This window comes from Acomys minous (assembly GCF_964271855.1).
Source record: "Acomys minous genome assembly, chromosome: 8".
NCBI classification, from domain to species: Eukaryota; Metazoa; Chordata; class Mammalia; order Rodentia; family Muridae; genus Acomys; species Acomys minous.
In genome coordinates, this window is record NC_140489.1 from 45,832,163 (window position 1) to 45,851,584 (window position 19,422).

General features: G+C 45.3%; 1 protein-coding gene across 5 annotated transcripts in view; it reads right to left on the minus strand.

The window, feature by feature from the left end:
* Window positions 1-13,986: 13,986 nt before the first annotated feature.
* KIAA0586 overlaps window positions 13,987-19,422 on the minus strand; it is a 103,118-nt gene continuing 97,682 nt past the window's right edge. For 4 of the 5 annotated variants that reach the window (XM_084792331.1, XM_084792329.1, XM_084792330.1 and 1 more), the window contains one exon: window positions 13,987-14,287. In XM_084792331.1, the coding sequence (XP_084648457.1) occupies window positions 14,136-14,287 (152 nt within the window). In that variant the 3' untranslated portion in view covers window positions 13,987-14,135. The remainder of the gene's footprint in view (window positions 14,288-19,422) is intronic. The other variant, XR_014781043.1, reaches the window with a different exon arrangement.

The window sequence follows — 19,422 nt, forward strand, 5'->3', positions numbered from 1 at the left end:
TGGAAAGAAGTAAGGGAGCTGTCCAGAGCAGAAACAGGAGTACAGGAGAAGTCCATGCAGGAATGGGGTGAATTAGAACAAAATATATGAAAATGCTCTAAGGAAACTATATATGCTATATAATACTATAGTACTATATATTACTATGTAATACTATATTATACTATTTAATATACTATATATATTGTAACTTTATTATAATAATCATAATTATAGGCTGGGGAGATGGCTGGGTTGATGAAGCCCTTGACTCACAAACGTGAATACTAGAAGAGTTCAGAAGTCCAGGACCCACAAAAAAAAAGAGGGTAGGCGTGGTGGCCCATCTGTAGTCCCAGCTCACAGAGGTGAAGGCAGAGGGTCCCCGGCACACGCTGGCTACCTAGACCACACGAATCGATGAGCTCTGGGCTCAGCAAGTGACTCTGCCTCAGCGTCTGTTGTAGAGAATGATGAAAGGAGACCTCTACCGTGGACCTCAGGCCTCCACCCTCATGCATGTGCACCCGCCCACACACAAGTGAACACACGTGCACATACACACACAAAACAAAAAACAATTGATTAAAAAAAAAAGGTATAGAAATGATGTGTTTCTTCCTGGGAACCTCGTCACCTTATTGAGTACTCAGAGCTTACGCATAAAAATATCAGTCTGGAGCTAGGGAGGTGGCTCGGTAGGTAGAGTGCCTGTGGTACAAGCATGGGGGCCTGAGTTCGAATCCTGAGAGCACAAGTAAGAAATCCAGGCATGGCAGTCAGAGCGCGTGGGGCAGAGACAGGTGAATCCCTGAAGCTTCATGGCTAGCCAGCCTAGCTGACCCACTGAGAGACCCTGCCTCAAAAAAAGGTGGAGAGAGAGAGAGCAAGGAAAGATACCTAATATTGACGTTGGGCTTCCAACGCACATGTGTATCACACCCACATAACTTAATACACCCACACTAACACACACAAATACACACTCTTACATTTGTTTGTCATTTGACGTATGCTCTTACTAATAAAAACTGGCCATCCAAAATGAAAGAGCTGTTCACTAGAGTTCAGACACTGCCTTCTGGTTTGCTCAGAGAACGGGGGAGTTTCCCGGGCCAGAGAAGACACAAGTGCCTCCAAAGTTCCAGGGCATCATTGGCCGGTCTAGCTCAATGCCTGAGCCTCCACAGACCGTCAGGGCCCCTTCCAAAGGCAGACACTGGCAACGTGAAAGAGAAGCAATCAAACATTTGCAGAATTGCACGGCATTTTAAATTATAGGTAAAGGGTCCCTCTCTTGGAGTTGGGTATACTCACAGGCATTAGTCCAATAAAAACACAAGCGAAACAGCAGCTGTCAAGCATTCTGCGGGTTTTAAGTTAATTGCTGCTTCCTTGAGAGGACATGCTAGGCAACACTAGGAAATGGCGCTTTCAAAGAGCTTTTTTTGTGTCGCATCACCTCCCTGTTCTTCTGCCCGCAGACTTTACACATCAGCTTCCCAGCTTGCATCCTTCTGGGACAGATGGTCCACCTGACCTCAGCTCGCTCCCCACGACAGCGGAGAGGACCGCTACCCTGTCATTTTCTAAGGAAATCTACTTCAGGGACAGGCTACTAACAGGGTGTTTTAGAACTTAACACGTCATTAAAGGAAAACCAAACCAAACCCTCGAAGTGACCTCAAAAAGCGATGGGGAGTGTTTAAACGGAGACTGCTGGAGTAACAGGCTGTGCACGGCCCCACACGTACTGACGCCTCTACTGCAAGAGCATGGCCCTGTTAGTCCTTGCTTCTAAGCTTCCTACTTGCCTTTAGAATCGTTGGGAAACCTCTCTGTCCCACACAGAGCCACAAGTAACATAAGGTTCTTGAAGATGTTCCATAGTGACCTTTTATTGTCACACGTATTAAATCCTCTATGTTTTAGATTGCTCTGGAAGTCTTTGATCATTTACTTATCCAAATGTACTTTAGAAGCAGAAAATATCCATTTCAGATATGAGAGGGGATATATATATATATCTTGGCATCACAAATACATATATACACACACATGCACACACCACAGGCCATGGTCACCACACTGGGGATCCGCAGGCTGTCCCCAGAGAGGATGGGCAGCCGAGATGGGATCTGAAGACAGGGAGGAAGGCGAAGAGGAGGTGGACGAGGCAGATGAGGTGGCTGGCGGGGAGAGGGTAAGGTGACACTCACAGGCAGGGTTACAGGAGGCGCACACACGGACATAGGGTGGCAATGCAATCAGAGTGTCACAGGGCGAGAGGTGCAGGTCCCTGCCAGCGCCTCCCAGGATGTTCCAGCTTGGGTGACACTGGAGTGGCTGCAGGGAGGATGGTTCTGGTCCACTGGGTTTAGGGGTGCGATGGGATCTCGGGCGTCCTGTTCAGCTGTGTCCAGTCTGGCTTGGGCAGTGGTAACATGGAGGCCTCAGGTGTCCATCTGGTGCTGTCAGGCAGCAAGGGGATGCAGCTGGTGGCTGAGGGTCCCTGTGTCCCCATCCCAGACACCTGCTCCACAGCTCACAACGAGGCATTCAGGGTCTCCACCCGGCTCCCTCCTGCTGGATGCCTCTGAGGATGGCAGGGACAGCAGGACCCATGCATGCTGGCTGATCCATTTCTGCACCTTGGGGCTGCACATCCCGCCTGCGGGTCTATCGGATCTGGGTGAAGAGGTTGAGCACAGACACAGATTCCTTTGTAGAGCGCGTCTTACTGAAGACGTTCCAGAACCACAAGGTCTCATCCCCAGCCCCTGTGACGATGGGAGAGGAGAGATATTAAATGTGGGTTTAAAATATATTTCAAAAGAATTATTTTTCTTCTTTGTGTGTTTTAGCTGCATGTATATATATATGTTTGTCGCGCGAGTGCCTGGTGCTCACAGAGGCCAGGAAAAGGACCTCAGATCCCATGGGACTAGAGTCCCTGGCAGTTGTGCGTCACCATGTAGGTGCTGCGAACGGAACCCAGGTCCTCTACAAGAAAAGTAAACTCTCTTAACCGCTGAGCCATTTCTCCAGCCCCTAAATATGCTTAAAACAACTTTTTAAAATAAAGTAAGCTTTCAATTTTTCCTGGGATGATGAGTAGAAAGGAGTTGGTGAAATTAAAAGTCAACTTTAAACTTTATTTACCCCACTGTCCACTAAACTGTTCCTCGATTCTTGGATGAAATCTTACTCCTCAAGCTTCAGTGCTAACACCATAATCACATTGCCATATTATTAACTCTTTGATAAGTAGAGTCATAATACATATTCTAGACAGGTCCCTCAGCTGCTTGCTCATTCATAGCTAACAACGCTCCCTGGCCAATCAGAGTCATGAAAGCATCATAAAATGAAGTGTCCGTTCTTTCATGATAGGAAGAGTCTGAACTTCATTCAAAGTCAGTCCCCCCCCCCCCCAAATTCAGGGCTCTCTCAGAAAGCCTGGGTGGGGACAGGTCCTCACTGTCGCTTTGTCTGCTTCTCCTTTTCTGCTCTCCCTAACTTGCTAGGTGGCCACAGCTCCAGGTTATAGAGCAGGTGAGGAGTTTGGGGGGATGGGGTGGGGAAGGGGTGACAAAGAGCTCAAGGGAGGAGTGAGGGAGTCCTCTGGGAAGAGGGGTGTGTTCAGGTCAGGCCCCTCAACCAGGTCAGTAGCGAAAGCTGTCTGTGCTTTGAGGGTGCATCTTGGGTTCTTGAGACTATAACTCTTCTAATGTAAATAAATGCATATCCCCTTGGCTGGTTGTTTTTAGTTTTTCTTTCCTCAGCTCCAGAGAACTTAGTGACCCAGCAAGGGCCAGGTCATGTCAATCATCTATCTAGGCAGTCCTTGGAGCAAACTGAACACGGCTTTGGTGGGGCTCTTTCCCACACTGTTTGTTTCTGATCCAAGAAAGAATGCTTATATATCCATGTGTGTGTGTGTGTGTGTGTGTGTGTGTGTGTGAGAGAGAGAGAGAGAGAGAGAGAGAGAGAGAGAGAGACAGAGAGAGAGACAGAGACAGAGACAGAGACAGAGACAGAGACAGAGACAGAGAGACAGAGAGAGACAGAGAGAAAGAGAGTGCACAACTATAATTGCTCCGTACTCTGCAGGCCAGAGGCTGTGACTTCAGAGAGTTCCCCAGCCCAAGATAGCAGCTCTCCAAGCAATCTCCCTGGAGCTTCTCACACTCGGCACCACCATACCATCCCCAAACTCAGAACAATCAATCCTTTCTCAAGAAGTACTCTACCCTGAGGGCCTCAGTCTCTTCAATCTCTGCAAAGAGAGGTAGGCCCAGGTCCTCTCTGCCCCTGGGTGAGTCCTCTCCCTGGTCAAGCACTTCACCGTGGAGTGGAGGCATTCTGAGCGCTGCACAGGAAAAAAGAATTCCTATAACCTGGCTTCACTAAGCACCCTGGCCTTCTTCAGTCGTTAACAGCCCAGCTGCCATCCTAACCCTAAGTCCCAGGTTGCTGCGTCTTTGGAATTCACCTACACGGAGGAAACAAGATAAACCCACAGTGAGATGTACTTTCTTTGGAAACAAGATTCATGTTTTGGTTTTCTCGGGTTTCCAAAGACACCCCTGGACTGCCTGAAGGACCCACAAACCAACACTGAAGCAGCCTCCTAGTCACAGGGCACCTCCAGCAAACAGAGTCAGAGGGACTCCTTTTTGTGTGTGTGTCCTCCAGTCAGTTAAATTACTTTTCGGCCTATAGATCTCGTCTGTACCAATTAAGTCCCGGCCACTACTACACAGAGCCAATCTTGGCCACAGAGTGCCAGCCATAACAGTTTAACTTTTATGGTAAGAAGCCTGCTGGGGCCCGGTGAGCTTTAACGGCCCCTCTTTTGTTAGTTCAGAGGCTCATGTTATGCCAAGAAAGCCTTATCCCCACACCATGTTTATACTGAAGAAGAATGAATGGGGCAAACCCTGTGCCTTTCCGTCTGCTTCTAAATCAGTAAAGCCAACGTCTTATAAAACCTGAACAATAAAACATCATGCTTGAAACGGGGTCTCCGGTTCCTGGCGCTGAGCTCTGCCAGCACCACAAGCGCCCGGGCTTTTCAGTTCTGCTGTACCCTGCGCCGCCTCCCCACCCCCACCCCCTGCGTGCCCCCCACCCCCCTTCAGCAGGAATGCTTTCTGGGTTTTCTATCAAAACAGGACAAGAGACGGAAAACAGCAGGGGCATTCATGTAGTCACTTACACGGCTTTTCTCTCCTGCCCTGCTCCACCCGAGGCCCCTTCTTACTCACAGAATACCATTGTATATACATTAGGATTTCAGCGCTCTCAAGTGAGCCTTTTTCTAAGAAATAGGAGATTAAAGAACCGACGTCTCTAAAGAAAGAGAAATAACATGTCAGTTGTGTTTATTTGTTGGGCAGCATGATTTATGCTTTCTTAGGTGAAGATGGACCAGAGAAAAGGGGACACGTGACATTGTTTAGATAATCTCCAAAGAAAGTTTTAGTCCCTTCCTCGAGAGAAGGGTTGCCTTTCACATGAAATATAAATGGTTCTGAAAGCTTACAGAGGGGGGAAAAAAAGACTTCCTATGTCTTAAAATATAAATCCAAGATGCACCTGAGTCTCTACAGCGGCAGAATATTTAGCATTCTAAGGCAGAAAGAAAGAATGTCATGAAAATGGAATTGAGGGGTCCTTTCACCAAACTTGATGTCTGTGAGATGAAAAAAAAAAAGACAACATAACTTTAGCTTAAAGTATCATTTTAAATTCTTTACCTCAGACATCTTCCAGCCAACCATTACCTCTTTATTCCTTAATTAACCATCCAGCCTAGGCAGATGATTAAATAAAGCAGGAAAGTTGAGCAAAGCCTTTAGAATTTCTAATGTGAAAAAGGGAATAAAGTTCACAGATAGGTATTCTATATTTTACTCCCTCCCTTTCTTCCTCCCTTCCTTCTTCCTTTGAGGTTAGCCTCTGGCCTCGACATGCCCATGCAACATGTGCAGACACGTACCCCTGCATCCCCACATACCTGTTTGCCTCCATGAACATGTACACATATGTGCCTTTACATGCACAGGTTGTGTGCACCCACCCACCCAATAGCAGCATCCTCCCAATCCACATACTTTCTCCTTAAGAAGACTGACTTCAATTAAACCCCCAATGAAGTAAAGATGTAACGATGTGTCTTCCTGCCATCTGCTGAGAGACCATTTCCCACCCTCATCATGGAGAAAGGGAACCATATCCTGTCACCCTCAGGTAAGCCCCACCGTGAAAGGTCTTCCGACTCTGACCCAACAGCCTTCAACACATAGGATGATGTAACATTCGCCTTACCTCTTACTGGGGGCATTTGAGTCTCTGAAACTCAATGTTTATTTGCTCATCTACAGTCAAGGGCTTTTTCCTTTTTTTAAACATTTAATGTCTAATGTTAATGCCAAAGATGGGATTATTTCCTCTTAAAAAAAAAAATCCTCCTCAACCAGGTGGCACACACCTGTAATCTCAGCACTTGGGGAAGCTGAGGCAGGAGGATCTCTGTGAGTTCGAGGTCAGCCTGGTCTAGAAAGTGAGTCCAGGACAGCCAGAGCTACACAGAAAAACCTTGTCTTGGAAATTAAAAAAAAAAAATCCTCCTAAAGGAGAGGAATTTCTTATTTAAAAAGAATTTCGGAGTCATTTTAGAACTACTTGTGGGTGTTATTTTTTCAGGCATCATAAAGCATTTGAGTTAAGCTGCTTTTGAATCCAAGTACAACACTTTTAAAGATAAGTGAGGTTTGTTTCCTAAGTTAAGGGCATTTTTAAGTGACAGATACAGGACAATAAAAGGCTCTTTCGAGGACATATAAACCGGAACACAAACAAATCTCAAGACGGAGGAGAGACTGAAAACCCTAACAGGATCTCTCACATTTAACACATTCTCAAAGGATTTCAGACTTCCGGATTGGCCCTGGACTATTCCCCATGTAGCAAGGCATCGTATATCAGTGTCAAAACTCACTGGCTGACACTTTCCAAGGCCCTTGGACAAGTCTTCAACAACTCAATTTACAGGAAGGCCAGCCTGGGACAGAGGAAGCAATTCGACTTGTGTGAAATATTTCCCGGTAGCCACTTGTACCTATGTGTTCACTCGTTCACTCGAGAAACACTTGAGGCCACTTGTCTTCAGTGAATGGGTCCCAGCCCGAGACAGCCACCAGAGTCGCCTGGGCTCACCCAGCAGCTGCTGGCTTGCCCCTTAAGGAGTGGAACTGCAGGCCTCAGCTTTTACAGCCTGATTTGAAGCCACACATTTAGTGTTCGACTGGGTCGCCGTGGAGGTGCATGTACCGCCGTGGGAGAGCATTTGTTTCTCAAATTGAGCTGCCTTTTCATGCCAACATCCTATTGTGATCCTTTTCTCTTACTTGGTTTCTACACGTCGAGGCTGGTGCCAGTGCTGGAGAGATGGGGGAGAAGTAGAAAATGGTTTTAACAGCGACATGATGCCCCCTTCCAACATTTTACCGCTGTTTCTATGCCAGTGCCCAGCAATGGTGACGTACAGATGGTCCCTGACCGTCAATGAGCAGTGCCCACATAATCTTCCCACTTTTCACTTCTGGTGTAATAATCAAGAAACTGCACGAAAGATCCAGTGTCTCATAAAATGGGCTCCATGTTGCACCCTGTCCAATTGTAAGTGTCCCATGGCACTCGGAGTATGCCTAGCCAAGCTGTGACGCTCACTGCGTAAGGTGCATTAAACACATTGGCAGCTTAGTGCGTTTTCACTTCCCAGTGGGCTCAGCGGGATGTAAGTTCACTGTAAATCAAGCAACGTCTCTTGAGATAGACTGTCCCTCCCATTACAACGGTACAGTTGGGACTGCTGCATATAAAATCTAGTCTCTGGAAGACAGAAACTGAGGCCATTCAGACTTCAAAGGTGAGACTTCCTCCAATCTGAAGAGGTGTGAGTAACCACCCCAGCTTGCTAAGGTCAAGGATGGCCCCTCCTTGTATTGCTCACTGCAACGCTGACTTTGCTGATTAATACATCTAAAGCAGTAAGGAGTTCTCAACCTGTGGGTTACAGCACCTAAGACCATCAGGAAACACAGGCATTTACATTACAATTCTTTTTTTTCCTTTTTTTCTCCTTTATTAATTTATTCTTGTTACATCTCAATGGTTATCCCATCCCTTGTATCCTCCCATTCTTCCCTCCCTCCCATTTTCCCCTTATTCCCCTCCCCTATGACTGTTCCTGAGGGGGATTACCTCCCCCTGTATATGTTCATAGGGTATCAAGTCTCTTCTTGGTAACCTGCTGTCCTTCCTCTGAGTGCCACCAGGTCTCCCCCTCCAGGGGACATGGTCAAAGGTGAGGCACCAGAGTCTGTGAGAAAGTAATATCCCACTCTCCACTCTACTGTGGAGAGTGTACATTACAATTCTTAACAGTAACAAAATTACAGTTATGAAGTACCAATGAGAATAATGTTATGGTTGGGTCCCCACAGCATTAGGAAGGTTGAGGACCACTGACCTGAAAGGAATGCCTACAGATTGCTTTTAAAGAAACAAACAAACAAACAACTCCAAGCAATGAACAGAAATATGATTCTTAGGTTCCTGGTATTTTATACCTAGATACATCTTGTTTTCTATTCCTTCCACAAATGAATACACAGAAACCAATTTTTTTAAAAAAAATTATTTTCTTAGATTATAATAATTACATCATTTCCTGCTCCCTTTTCCTCCCTCTGACCTTCACACGTGCCCCTCCTTGCTCTCTATAATTCTTAGCCTTGTTTTTAATTGTTGTTACATGCGTACATGTATATGTCTATGTATACACTTATTTATTCCTAGATACAACCTGCTCAGTTTGTACAATGCCATTTGTATGTCTGTCTTTCAGGGATGACCATCTGGCATGGGTAACCACTGGCGTGCTCTTCCCTGGAGAAGACTTTCTCTCACTCTCCACCAGGAAAGGTGGGGAAGAACAAATGGAAAGCTGGAACACAGTTCAGTGGTAATGCAACTGCCAAGCATGCTTTAGGAGCCAGGCTCAACTTCTAGCATTATAACACACACACACACACACACATAGATACAGAGACATGGACACATACACACACACACACACACACAGAGAGAGAGAGAGAGAGAGAGAGAGAGAGAGAGAGAGAGAGAGAGAGACGGACACATAAATACACGAGACACACACACACAGAAATACAAAGACATGAACACACACACACGGACAGAGAGAGAGAGACACACACACAGACATACAGAGACATGGACACACACACAGAGGCAGAGATACATACACACATACACACAACATATACACACATAGACATACAAAGACATGTACACACACACACATGGACAGAGACACACACACAGACATACAGAGGCATGGACACACACACACAGACAGATACACACACACAGACAGACATACAGAGACACTGACAGACACACACACACACACACACAGAGACATGAACACACACACACACATCAATATGGCTTTGGTTTTCAGAAGCTTCACAAGCTGTAAAGCATTTCTTAAATATTTTTAAATTTGTAGAAAGAGGAATATGGAATGTAAGAGACCACGTGTGCCCTGACTAACTGAGCCTGTTATCTACCTGGATCATCACTGAGACAGTCTGCTGACTTGAGATCTAATCTAGGCAAGGTTTAGTCCAATGTGCTGCCATTGGTGTTAATGGCTGCAGAATCGCCCCCTCAGAGTTCACAGATTTTTTTTCCCTCCATTAGGATAACTCCGGGAACTCCATTAACAACTGTATCTTGTCACATGCAGATCTAGCTACTGTTAGAACCCAATCCAATGGGATGGTTTATGCTCAATCTCTCAAAGACATCTTTTCAAAAGAGACTTCATCCAAACCTTTATGCAACTTCCGAGTCAGTGACAGGCCCGCTCAAAAGCAGTGGGTCAAACTGCAAAAGTGACCACACATTCTTTCCATTCCTTATGCATGCTCCCTGGCATAGGACGACAGGAAGAGAGTCTAATTCACTACCCTGTGAGTGTAAGCTGAGAGACCTAGGTGCTTTGGACAAAAAGGGCGTGAAGAGCATGACACGGGTTAGTGGATAATATAAACACGTGGCATGAAATACAGGGAGGATCCTGGGAGTTAAAGGGTTAAGTGGGGACGGGGGCAGGGGAAAGGAGGGGCAGTGGGTTAATCAAAACTAAGAATAACTTTTCTTCCTTATGGAAACTCACTACTTTGTAAATTAGCTTAAAAATACAGTTTTAGAAAAAGGAACTCAAACACAGATACACTATATGGATGAAGAATTCTTCCCCAAGAGGACATGAGTTATTAGGTGAAATCCCAGTACAAGGTACAGGACACCTTCCTATGACTTATTGCTCTTCCCCTCCCCCCCCTCCTGCTACCGCCCCCACCAAACAGCACAAGACGTTGCTGTTGCTCCTGGTTGCCCATCAGCACTTGATGGTAAGACCCTATTGCAGAAGAAACAGTACACTTTGGTTTCAGGACATAGAGGAAACAAAGCTCAAGTTGACCTAAAAACTTCTTCTCTGCTGGCTGTTTCCCAGTGCTAGGTGCTATACAGGCCGGGGTGGTGGTGGTGGTGGTGGTGGTGGCGGCAGCAGCGGCAGCAGTGGCAGCGGCAGCAGCATCAGTGGTATAACCTAGTTGTGAATTCTTTTTTGTTTTGTTTTTCAAGACAGAGTTTCTCTGTGTAGCCTTTGCTATGCTGGACTCGCTTTGTAGACCAGGCTGGCCTTGAACTCATAGTGATCCACCTGTCTCCACCTCCCTGAGTGCTGGGATTAAAGGTGTGTGCCCCCCATGCCCAGCTCCTAGCTGTGAGTTCTGAACGGTGTAATACCAACTTTAGGCGAGCTTTGACTACTGGTAAGAGTGGCATGAATGTTATGGAGGTAACCAAGCAACTTTCTGAGTGGATTTGAGGCCTGTTCCCTAAGAGAGACTTCATACATGGTGCTATCAACCTGGCAAAAAGCCCACAACTTGGGGGGGGGGTGGTCATAGGCCCTGAGTGGGCAGGCAAATGGGGGAGCTCCACTGCTGTTGTTTTGATAAATATCAAACTGTCTTCTAAATCTGTGTATGCCCATGGACAAGTGCTGCTTTCGACCCGAGCTACAGAACAGTCTCCTGCAGCAGTTAATGTAGACTCCTAACCGGTCAAAGTGCTGAGAATAAGTAACTATTGCGCGGCTTAGCCCTAACCGGGACTATTCAATTTCCCCAAGGCTTGGGGAGCACTGGGAGAGGAGGTGCAAGAAAGTAAGAGTGAGACAGTGGGTTAGAAGGGGGTGTTCATGAAGGCTGGAGGGGGGCTACTGGGGGTACCTAGAGGGTGACTGGGGGCTTAGGAGTGAATATGACGAAGATATAGTGTATGCATGTAACCTGCCAGAGAACAAATTACATACGTGTGTGTGTGTGTATGTGTGTGTGTGTGTGTGTGTGTGTGTGTGTGTGTGTGTGTGTGTTGTGACACGGCAGAAGCTTGAAAACGGCTTGCATACAGGAGGCAGTCCTTCTCTGTTGTTTGCAGGCATCTTTTGGACCAGTATCGGTGAGTGAGCACTATTCCAAACGGTTTCCAGGTGGTTGGCGGATGAGCTCTGTGTGGTCAGCGCAGACAGGCACTAGTACTGACAACACAGTCATGGGGAACAGATACCATTTTTAAATAGAAATGCTCAAGTACATCACAAGAGCCATAGGCTACAGACTGATTTTACTCTATAGAAGATGTAGGGTTTCCTATGATTGGGGCCAGGGGGAACTACCAATATTTCTATATTAAAAAAAAAAAAGTTTTGAGCTATCATCATTTTTTCTAAAATCCTTTGTAAGGAAAAAAAAAAGTTTGGAAAACCAGACAGCTTTGTTGAAACAAAACAGCCCTCAGGTGGGTCTGCACCCTCTCCCTCTACCCTGATTGGTCCCTGAGCTCTAAAAGCAAACCAGGAACTACAAAGCAGTTCCTCCCGCCAGTTTAGACGAGTCTATTTTAGGCAGAAACTCTATTTCAATGCGCCTCGGCAAAGAAAACAGCTCCTCACGTGAAACCCAAACCATCTCAGTAACCAAATACCTAGGAGAAGTCTGAAGAGCTGTGACTCAGGAGGAAATGCTATGGAAGGCGCACATGGTTTTTCTGCACTTCCCCCACCCCAACCCCAACTTCAGCGAGGAGAAATCCCCAGACCCTGGGCCCTCCTAGAGGTAAAAGGAATTCTAAATTGCGCTTCGTTAATTCTCAACCTTGAGTGTATACTGACGTTGCCTAAAAAGACCTTTTTTCACTTTTAATACCATTGCCTGGACCTCACCCAAGGTCGATTAAACCAGAATCCCTAATATGTAGCCCAGCGTTAGGACTTTCTAAAGCCCCCTAAGGTTCTGCCGCGCAACAGTGCCGAGACCTTCTAAATAACCTTTACAACTGCTCCGAGAGATGAACGGTGGCTACCATTACTGTGTGTGTAAACCTCAGTGGCAACAGAAAAGAATATTTTAGGGAGGCAAAATTTTGTTTGAGAATTTAATAAATGTATACAAACGTACTTTGAAAGGGCACCCCATTCCATTTCCGCTTGCTTCCTTACCCCACCAACCAGTCTCTCCCCGTGCTCCTGCGGTTTCTGTTGTTTTAAACCCGCTGTGTCCACTTAGCGCTGCGGTGTATGCACGGATGGAGGGCCCTCTCTCGGAGTACAGGTAGTAGCCTTTTGGGAACCGCATCCTTAAAGAAAACTGATTCTCCCTCTCCTAGAAACAATCCCGTGCCAAGAGTTCCGCTGCGGCAGGATGTTGTGCCTACCTCTCCCCTCTCTGCTGGGATTTTGTTTGGCTTCACCTAACACACGTCTTGTGCATGCAGTAGCCACAGCCACTGTGAACTCGCACTTGCAACTGCCTTCTTGGGTCTGGAAAACGCTATTTTGCTTTAGTCATTCATTGCCTCTGGCTCTTACAGTCTTCCTTCCCACCCTCTGTTCCTCGATGAGCCCAGGCTTTGGGGGGGGGGGTGTGTGATACAGGGGCTAGGCAGATACTTTCTTTAGCTAATGTTAGGTTGTTCTTCTAATGAGTTTACTCTTGTGCTGAAATCCTTCCAGGTAAGAGGGCTACCATTCGCTGCACACTGATCTGGTACCAAGCCCTGTGCCGGGCAATGCCTACCTCACTCAGCCCCCAACACTTACCACCTGGCCAACATCATCACTAATCTCCCTTATTTTTCAAAACTAATTATTAAATGCATTAACCTAAGGCAGCTGACCAGAAGGGGCTCATTTACCCATCACAGAGCCAGTGGGTATGGGAACTGGAGTAACCGAATTACAAAGCTGTGCCTCCTCACTCTCTTGTATTTGTGTACTCGTGTTCTGAAAGGCAACACAGTAAGTGACACGTTCCGCGGCTGGAAGGTATGAAGGCGTACAGAGCAACATCAGGAACACACAGAACCGTCTCCGATCACCAGCACTCTTCCTGTCAGAATGAAGTACAGCTAACTATGGCTGTCCTTGACTCCAATTCTTCAGTCATCAGCTCCCTGCCCTGGAGACAAAATTAGCAGCTTTTTCCTATTCCAAAGGGTGGAAGGTGGTTGGCGGCGTAGTGAGCATGAGCAAACCCAGACAGGCGCAGACACCATTTTCTAAGGAAGTGCTAATGTGCATCACAAGGACAGTAAGTTAAAGACTGTGTTTGTGCTCTCAAATCAGAAGAGCACAAATTTCTCTCCTTTTAAGAGGAATTCTGTATCAATGTATACACGTTTAATTCTTTTAAAACTACATAGTACAATATACAAATGTGCCATCTAGTCCCTTGTGGACAGACCTGAATTACTCTGAGTTACTGTTGTTATAAAAATGTTAGTCACTGCCCCAGCTACCCCAGCTCCTAAGAAACAACATACAGCCGGACTCAGGATGAGTTACATTTACTTTATTCAAAAGCCTTCCTAAATATTCAAAGAAAACTTTCATTTTAATAAAATATTAGAAATGTTTCCCCTTAAAAATACGCTCAAGGGCCACAGTGTGTGGGAATGGCCCACAGCCAGAGCTGGGCCTGCTCTCCTGTTCAGAAGGTGTCTGTCCCGGAGGACTCTGTGCCGCCATGCATGGTGCTGGTGCTCAGGGACTGACAGCAATCCTCAAGGTCCACGGAGGGTAGAGTCACGGACATCTTGGTGGGTGGCACCTGTGCAGTAAAGTGTGGGTCCGCATCGCCACCTGCACAAAGGAGAAAGGCGTTCAGTGACACCAAGACAGCCTTGACTACACACATGCTTTAACAGTAGAGGAGACAGTGGATATAAGGACTGCACACAAGTCCTTTCTCAATGCTTGGAATTTGTCAGAGATAAAACATGCCTTTCCGTTACCATGGGATCTCTCTCTCCTCTCCTCTCCTCTTCTCCCACTCCTCTCTTTCCTCCCTCCCTCCTGCCCCCATAAAGTGTTCTGCCTGCATATACACATGCACACCAGAAGAGGGCACCAGATCTCATTATAAATGGTTGTGAGCCACCATGTGGCTGCTGGGAGTTAAACTCGGGACCTTTGAAGAACAGCCAATGCTCTTAACCTCTGAGCCATCTCTCCAGTCCGCTACCATAAATCTCTTAGAGGCAAACATTTTACAAAAAACAAACAAAACAGGCACTAAAAGTTGCAGTTCATGAGATTAGGATCCCCCCAACTGAGTTTAAATAGAGGGGGCCAAGCTGAGAGGAAAAGGGGTCAGGAGAAATGTAAGGGAGAGAAAAGGGTGATGGAGGTATTGTCACAAATGTAACTATGAAACTGTCCAAAATAAGTTGATAAATTGTAGTACAGATGCTAAGTCAGATTGCTAGAGGAAGAGCCTAGTTGAGTGTTTTGATGTTAAACAAGAAAGCGGACCAGCAGGGCTCAGCACTGTCACCAGCACTTCAAGCCACAAAGCCCACGGCAATGAGTCCCCAAAGACAGCCACTATCTTCATAAAGGACCCCGTAGTGACAGAAGCTGCCGGAAGCCACGGCAGCAGTTCCACAGAGTATACTACTAATTACAGAATGACTTTTAAAAAAGAAGCACCTGAGAGTGTAAGCTGCATCTGAAGCCAGGTGTTGCGGCACTGGCCTAGCACCCGAGCACTGAGAAAGCTGAAGGAAGAGGGGGGTGAACTGAAGCGGCCTTCTTAAAAATAAAGTGAAAACATCCTAAACCAAAGCCCAACTTCCTCAGAGCTTTCCCTCTCACTTCTACTGAGTGGACTCTCAACACGGGATACATTGTTGCAACTGGTTACTGATGAGTGCCTGACAGCGCTACACTGTTAATTAACAACTACTACACTATTAGTTAACAACACTCTCTAACAAAGAGTGCTGACGTGGCCATTCAAATGGCATTGACATTTGACTTGGAAAGTACTGATTCTGTACAAGAGATTTTCTTTCCTTCTCTTTACACTGAATTAAGTATGGGGGAAAAACATTTTACTCCACGAATAGCAAGCAGTATTAGACCTGTAGGGATAGGATAAAAATCAAAATGAAGAGACATTAAAAAGCACATCTAAAATAATTATAGTCTTTAAAGGTTATTAAGACACATTCATGTTTTACAAAGCTATGATCTGGAATATACAAAATAACCAAGAGAAGCAAATTTGTGATAAAGTTACAAATTAGCGCAGGACTGTGTAGAGCTAATAGATGCCCCGCCCATCCATCCCCTCCACTCAACCTTACTTCCCCTAAGTAGCTTGAAGAACTCCATTCCTTGAGTTCTTAGCTAGTCAAAACTCCAGCCATGCCAAGCAGTTCTGCTATCTAACGGAACAAACTGCTTTATATATGCACCTTGTTCTTATCTATATACATAACATCACATATTAAATTGTTTAGTAATATGACCTTGAGTGACAAAAAAGTTATGTAATTCCCTGCAGTTGCTTGCCTCATACTTAAATACCAACCCAAAATGTTGTGGAAAGCTTTTTCCATCTCTTCAGTACTAGTGATTCTGTGGGACAAACATGATGACCAAGACCAAGGTTAAACTAGGTTTTTCAGTGCTGTATGAGCCTGCCATACACAAGGTCAAGATGCTCCTGACATCAAGATGCTCAAGACAGCACATACACGGTGGTAGTTAAAATCACATGGAAGTTGCAATTGAGCTGGGTCTAAAAGATGTTGGGAAACAAACAAACAAATTAAAAAAAAAAGATGTTGGAAGGCAATAAAGTAAAGAAGAAGAAAAGCACAGACTTAAGTTTGTGTGCAGGGCACTGTGTGTTCTGGTTTCATACACAGACCGGACTGAAAGAGTGGTGGGCACTGAAAAGCTAAAGGAGGCGGGGCAAGCCCCTGCTTAAAAAACGGAGAACTCACAGGAGATTTCAAAGAAAATAATATTTTAAAAATGCACTTTAGAAAAGATAAACATAAACATAAAACAAGCAGAGGGTCTGTGGCAATGTCAGAGGGCGACTGCGTGTGGTGCTCACATGCCAGGCCTGGTGGACTGAGTGGACAGTGATGAGAAGCCTCTGGAGGTGCACAGAGATCAAAGATGCCGGGACCCGTTATCCCCTTGATTAATATAGACGTCTACACGATGCATGCATGGACTTTCCAGGAGGCAACTGGAATCAAAGCTTTCACAGACTGGAGCGCAGTTTTAAAGAGAGAGGGGGCAGCCACCCCCGCAGACAGATTACTGTAATGGGCCTGCGATCACTGAGAGGGGTAGACAAAATGAGAACATGGCGGGGAGATGCAGGAAGTGCTAAGAAATGTGAATGAAGAGAAAATAAAAGGGAAGTGTTCAGGAAGAGACTGTCAAAATAAAGTCTACTGTAATTTGTCTAATCCAAAATTGGGAGAGCCAGTTTACAGCTCACTGCCTTTAAGTACAATAAAGATCATGGCTTTCAAAGGCGACTGGAAGTAATTTCATGTTTGTAGTGTGTAGTGACGGTGACAGCTAAGGACAGGAACAAGATGAAGCTTCAAGCATTAGCTCCTTTCTTTTTAAGAACTATTACTGTGTGTGTGTGTGTGTGTGTGTGTGTGTGTGTGTGTGTGTGTGTGTGTATGCTGTATATGGAGGCATGTGCATGCTACAGCACACGTGTGAAGGTCAGAGGACAACTCTGTGGAGTTGAATCTCTCCCTTCACCTTTATGTGGGTTTAGGGGATCAAACTCAGGTCACCAGGCTTGCACATCTCAGGAGTCCCAAGCAGCCCCTTTATGATGACAGGTCACGGTTAAGGACCCAATCAGGTCAGCTTAGGAAAGAGCTGACACAGACTGTCTCGTAAGCTTCTGTGCAGGGAGGAGTAAAGAGAAGGGAAGAGCAGGGACGACAGAACAGAGTGAGCACCTTCTGTGAGGCACGCACTGCTCTGGACTCTGCAGAGGGCAGCGGTGAGGAAAGCCATTTGGATGTAGGAGAGGAGTGACCACAAATAAGGAAGTAAGGACACAATGCATTAAGCCCTAGAAAGAAAGGCAGGTAAAGCACAGGCGAGTCAGGATACAGGCTGCAGGACAGCCACATATATTTTCTGAACTCCAGCTCTCATCTGTAAGATGGCTCAAAGGGTTTGGTGAGTAGTAAGCGGCGTCATCTGAAGTGTTATATACCCACTAGAACACTGAAATATCCCTCAAACAAATCAGCTCCTAATCCTAGGTACTGAACAGTAGCCGTCCCCACCGGCACTGGCCTGTAGGAGGGCTACAAAAGGCACTGTTCTTTCGGGAGACAGATGGAAACCTCAGGTGGAAGCTAGTAAGAAAACAAAAGAAGAGCTGGGACATAGCTGGGTTTGGTATCCTGCTTGTCCCGCAGGCACACAACCCTGGGCTTGACCTCCAGCACACATAGCCAGCCGTGCTGCTGAGCCTGTAACAAACAGAACCACTCAGAAGGTGGGAGCAGTGGGGTTAGAGTTCAGCCAAGCGGTGTGAGACCTTGTGTGGAAAGAAAAGGACTCTAGGAGGCCTCCAAATAGGTACACCACCATTTTAACTAAAAAACTGTATCAATGAAATGTGCCATTTTATATAATATAATTTGCTGATAACATTTTGGGAAGTTTTTTTCGAAGTTCACGCAAGTTTTTAAATAATCATAGCTTTACAACATTAAAAGAAAATTTTTAAATGGGATATTTTAAAAAATGCCACTCAATTACTGTTAACAGATGAAAAGGCTAACACATTCACATCCAGTTATGACTGTTACAGAGAAAAACAAAGAAAAAACCATAAAGAACAGAAGATCTTAATAAATCACCATTAGAGCAATATAAATTTTCTGCCTATATTAAATGTAGTTTGATGCTTTAGAGTTTTAACTTTAGAATTTCCAGTTGTGTCATTATACTATGATCTCATTGTTTCAACAGCTGGTTTTGGGGTCTGAAAATAAGATGACTCCTTAATCCCATGGGTTCCCAGTGTGTCATTAGGCCTGGCATGCATATAAGCTGGAGATGCCAGAGTCAGATCTTATTTGAGACTGCCAGAGACATAATTTAATATATATTATACATACATAATATTAAAATATTATACATATATAATATTAAAACATTATGAATACCAAAATTTTGCTTTAAAATACTGAAAATTCATCTTCTCCACTCCCTGCTGCTGGATTTATATGACTAAGGAATACAAAAACTAAAAGCAATTTATGTGAAGTAAATCAACACTATTTTTTATTTTTTAAGGTCTACATAGCTCTGGCTGTCCTGCAACTCACTATGTACACTGTAGGCCAGGCTAGCCTTCAACACACAGAGGTCCACCTACCTCTGCCTCCCAAGTGCTTGGATTAAAGGTGTGCATTGCCAATACAGATTGTTTAATGCTCATTTAGACATATGTGTCCATACTACACGGTTTTAGAAATATAAATAATAAAGCATCCTACAAGTCTTCTGGAGTTAGAGGACCCATTTCATCAACAGTTGTAGATTATGAGTCTACATCTTAAGCCCCGGTGACCCATTTGTAGGTCTCTTACCTGCAAGCTAACAGGACCCCTGAAAGACCGCTGAGAGAAAGAGAAGAGCCTTGCTCTGGGCAGTTCCAGAGAGGAGCAACGCATCACAAACACGTGTACTCAGCTCACGACACAAGTATGATCACAGTGGGCTACAAGATGACAATGCAGTAACAAGACTTCTAACTGCCTCCATTTGGGCTTTTCCTATATGTCAATAAACACTAGTTTCTTATAAACTGTGAGTTACAAATAAAGTTTAAAAGAACCAATTGCAATCTTTAACCCAGGTCCATGGAATGTCCTAATTAATCAAGGGGAAAGAACAGCATAAAAACATGCTAAGTATTTCAC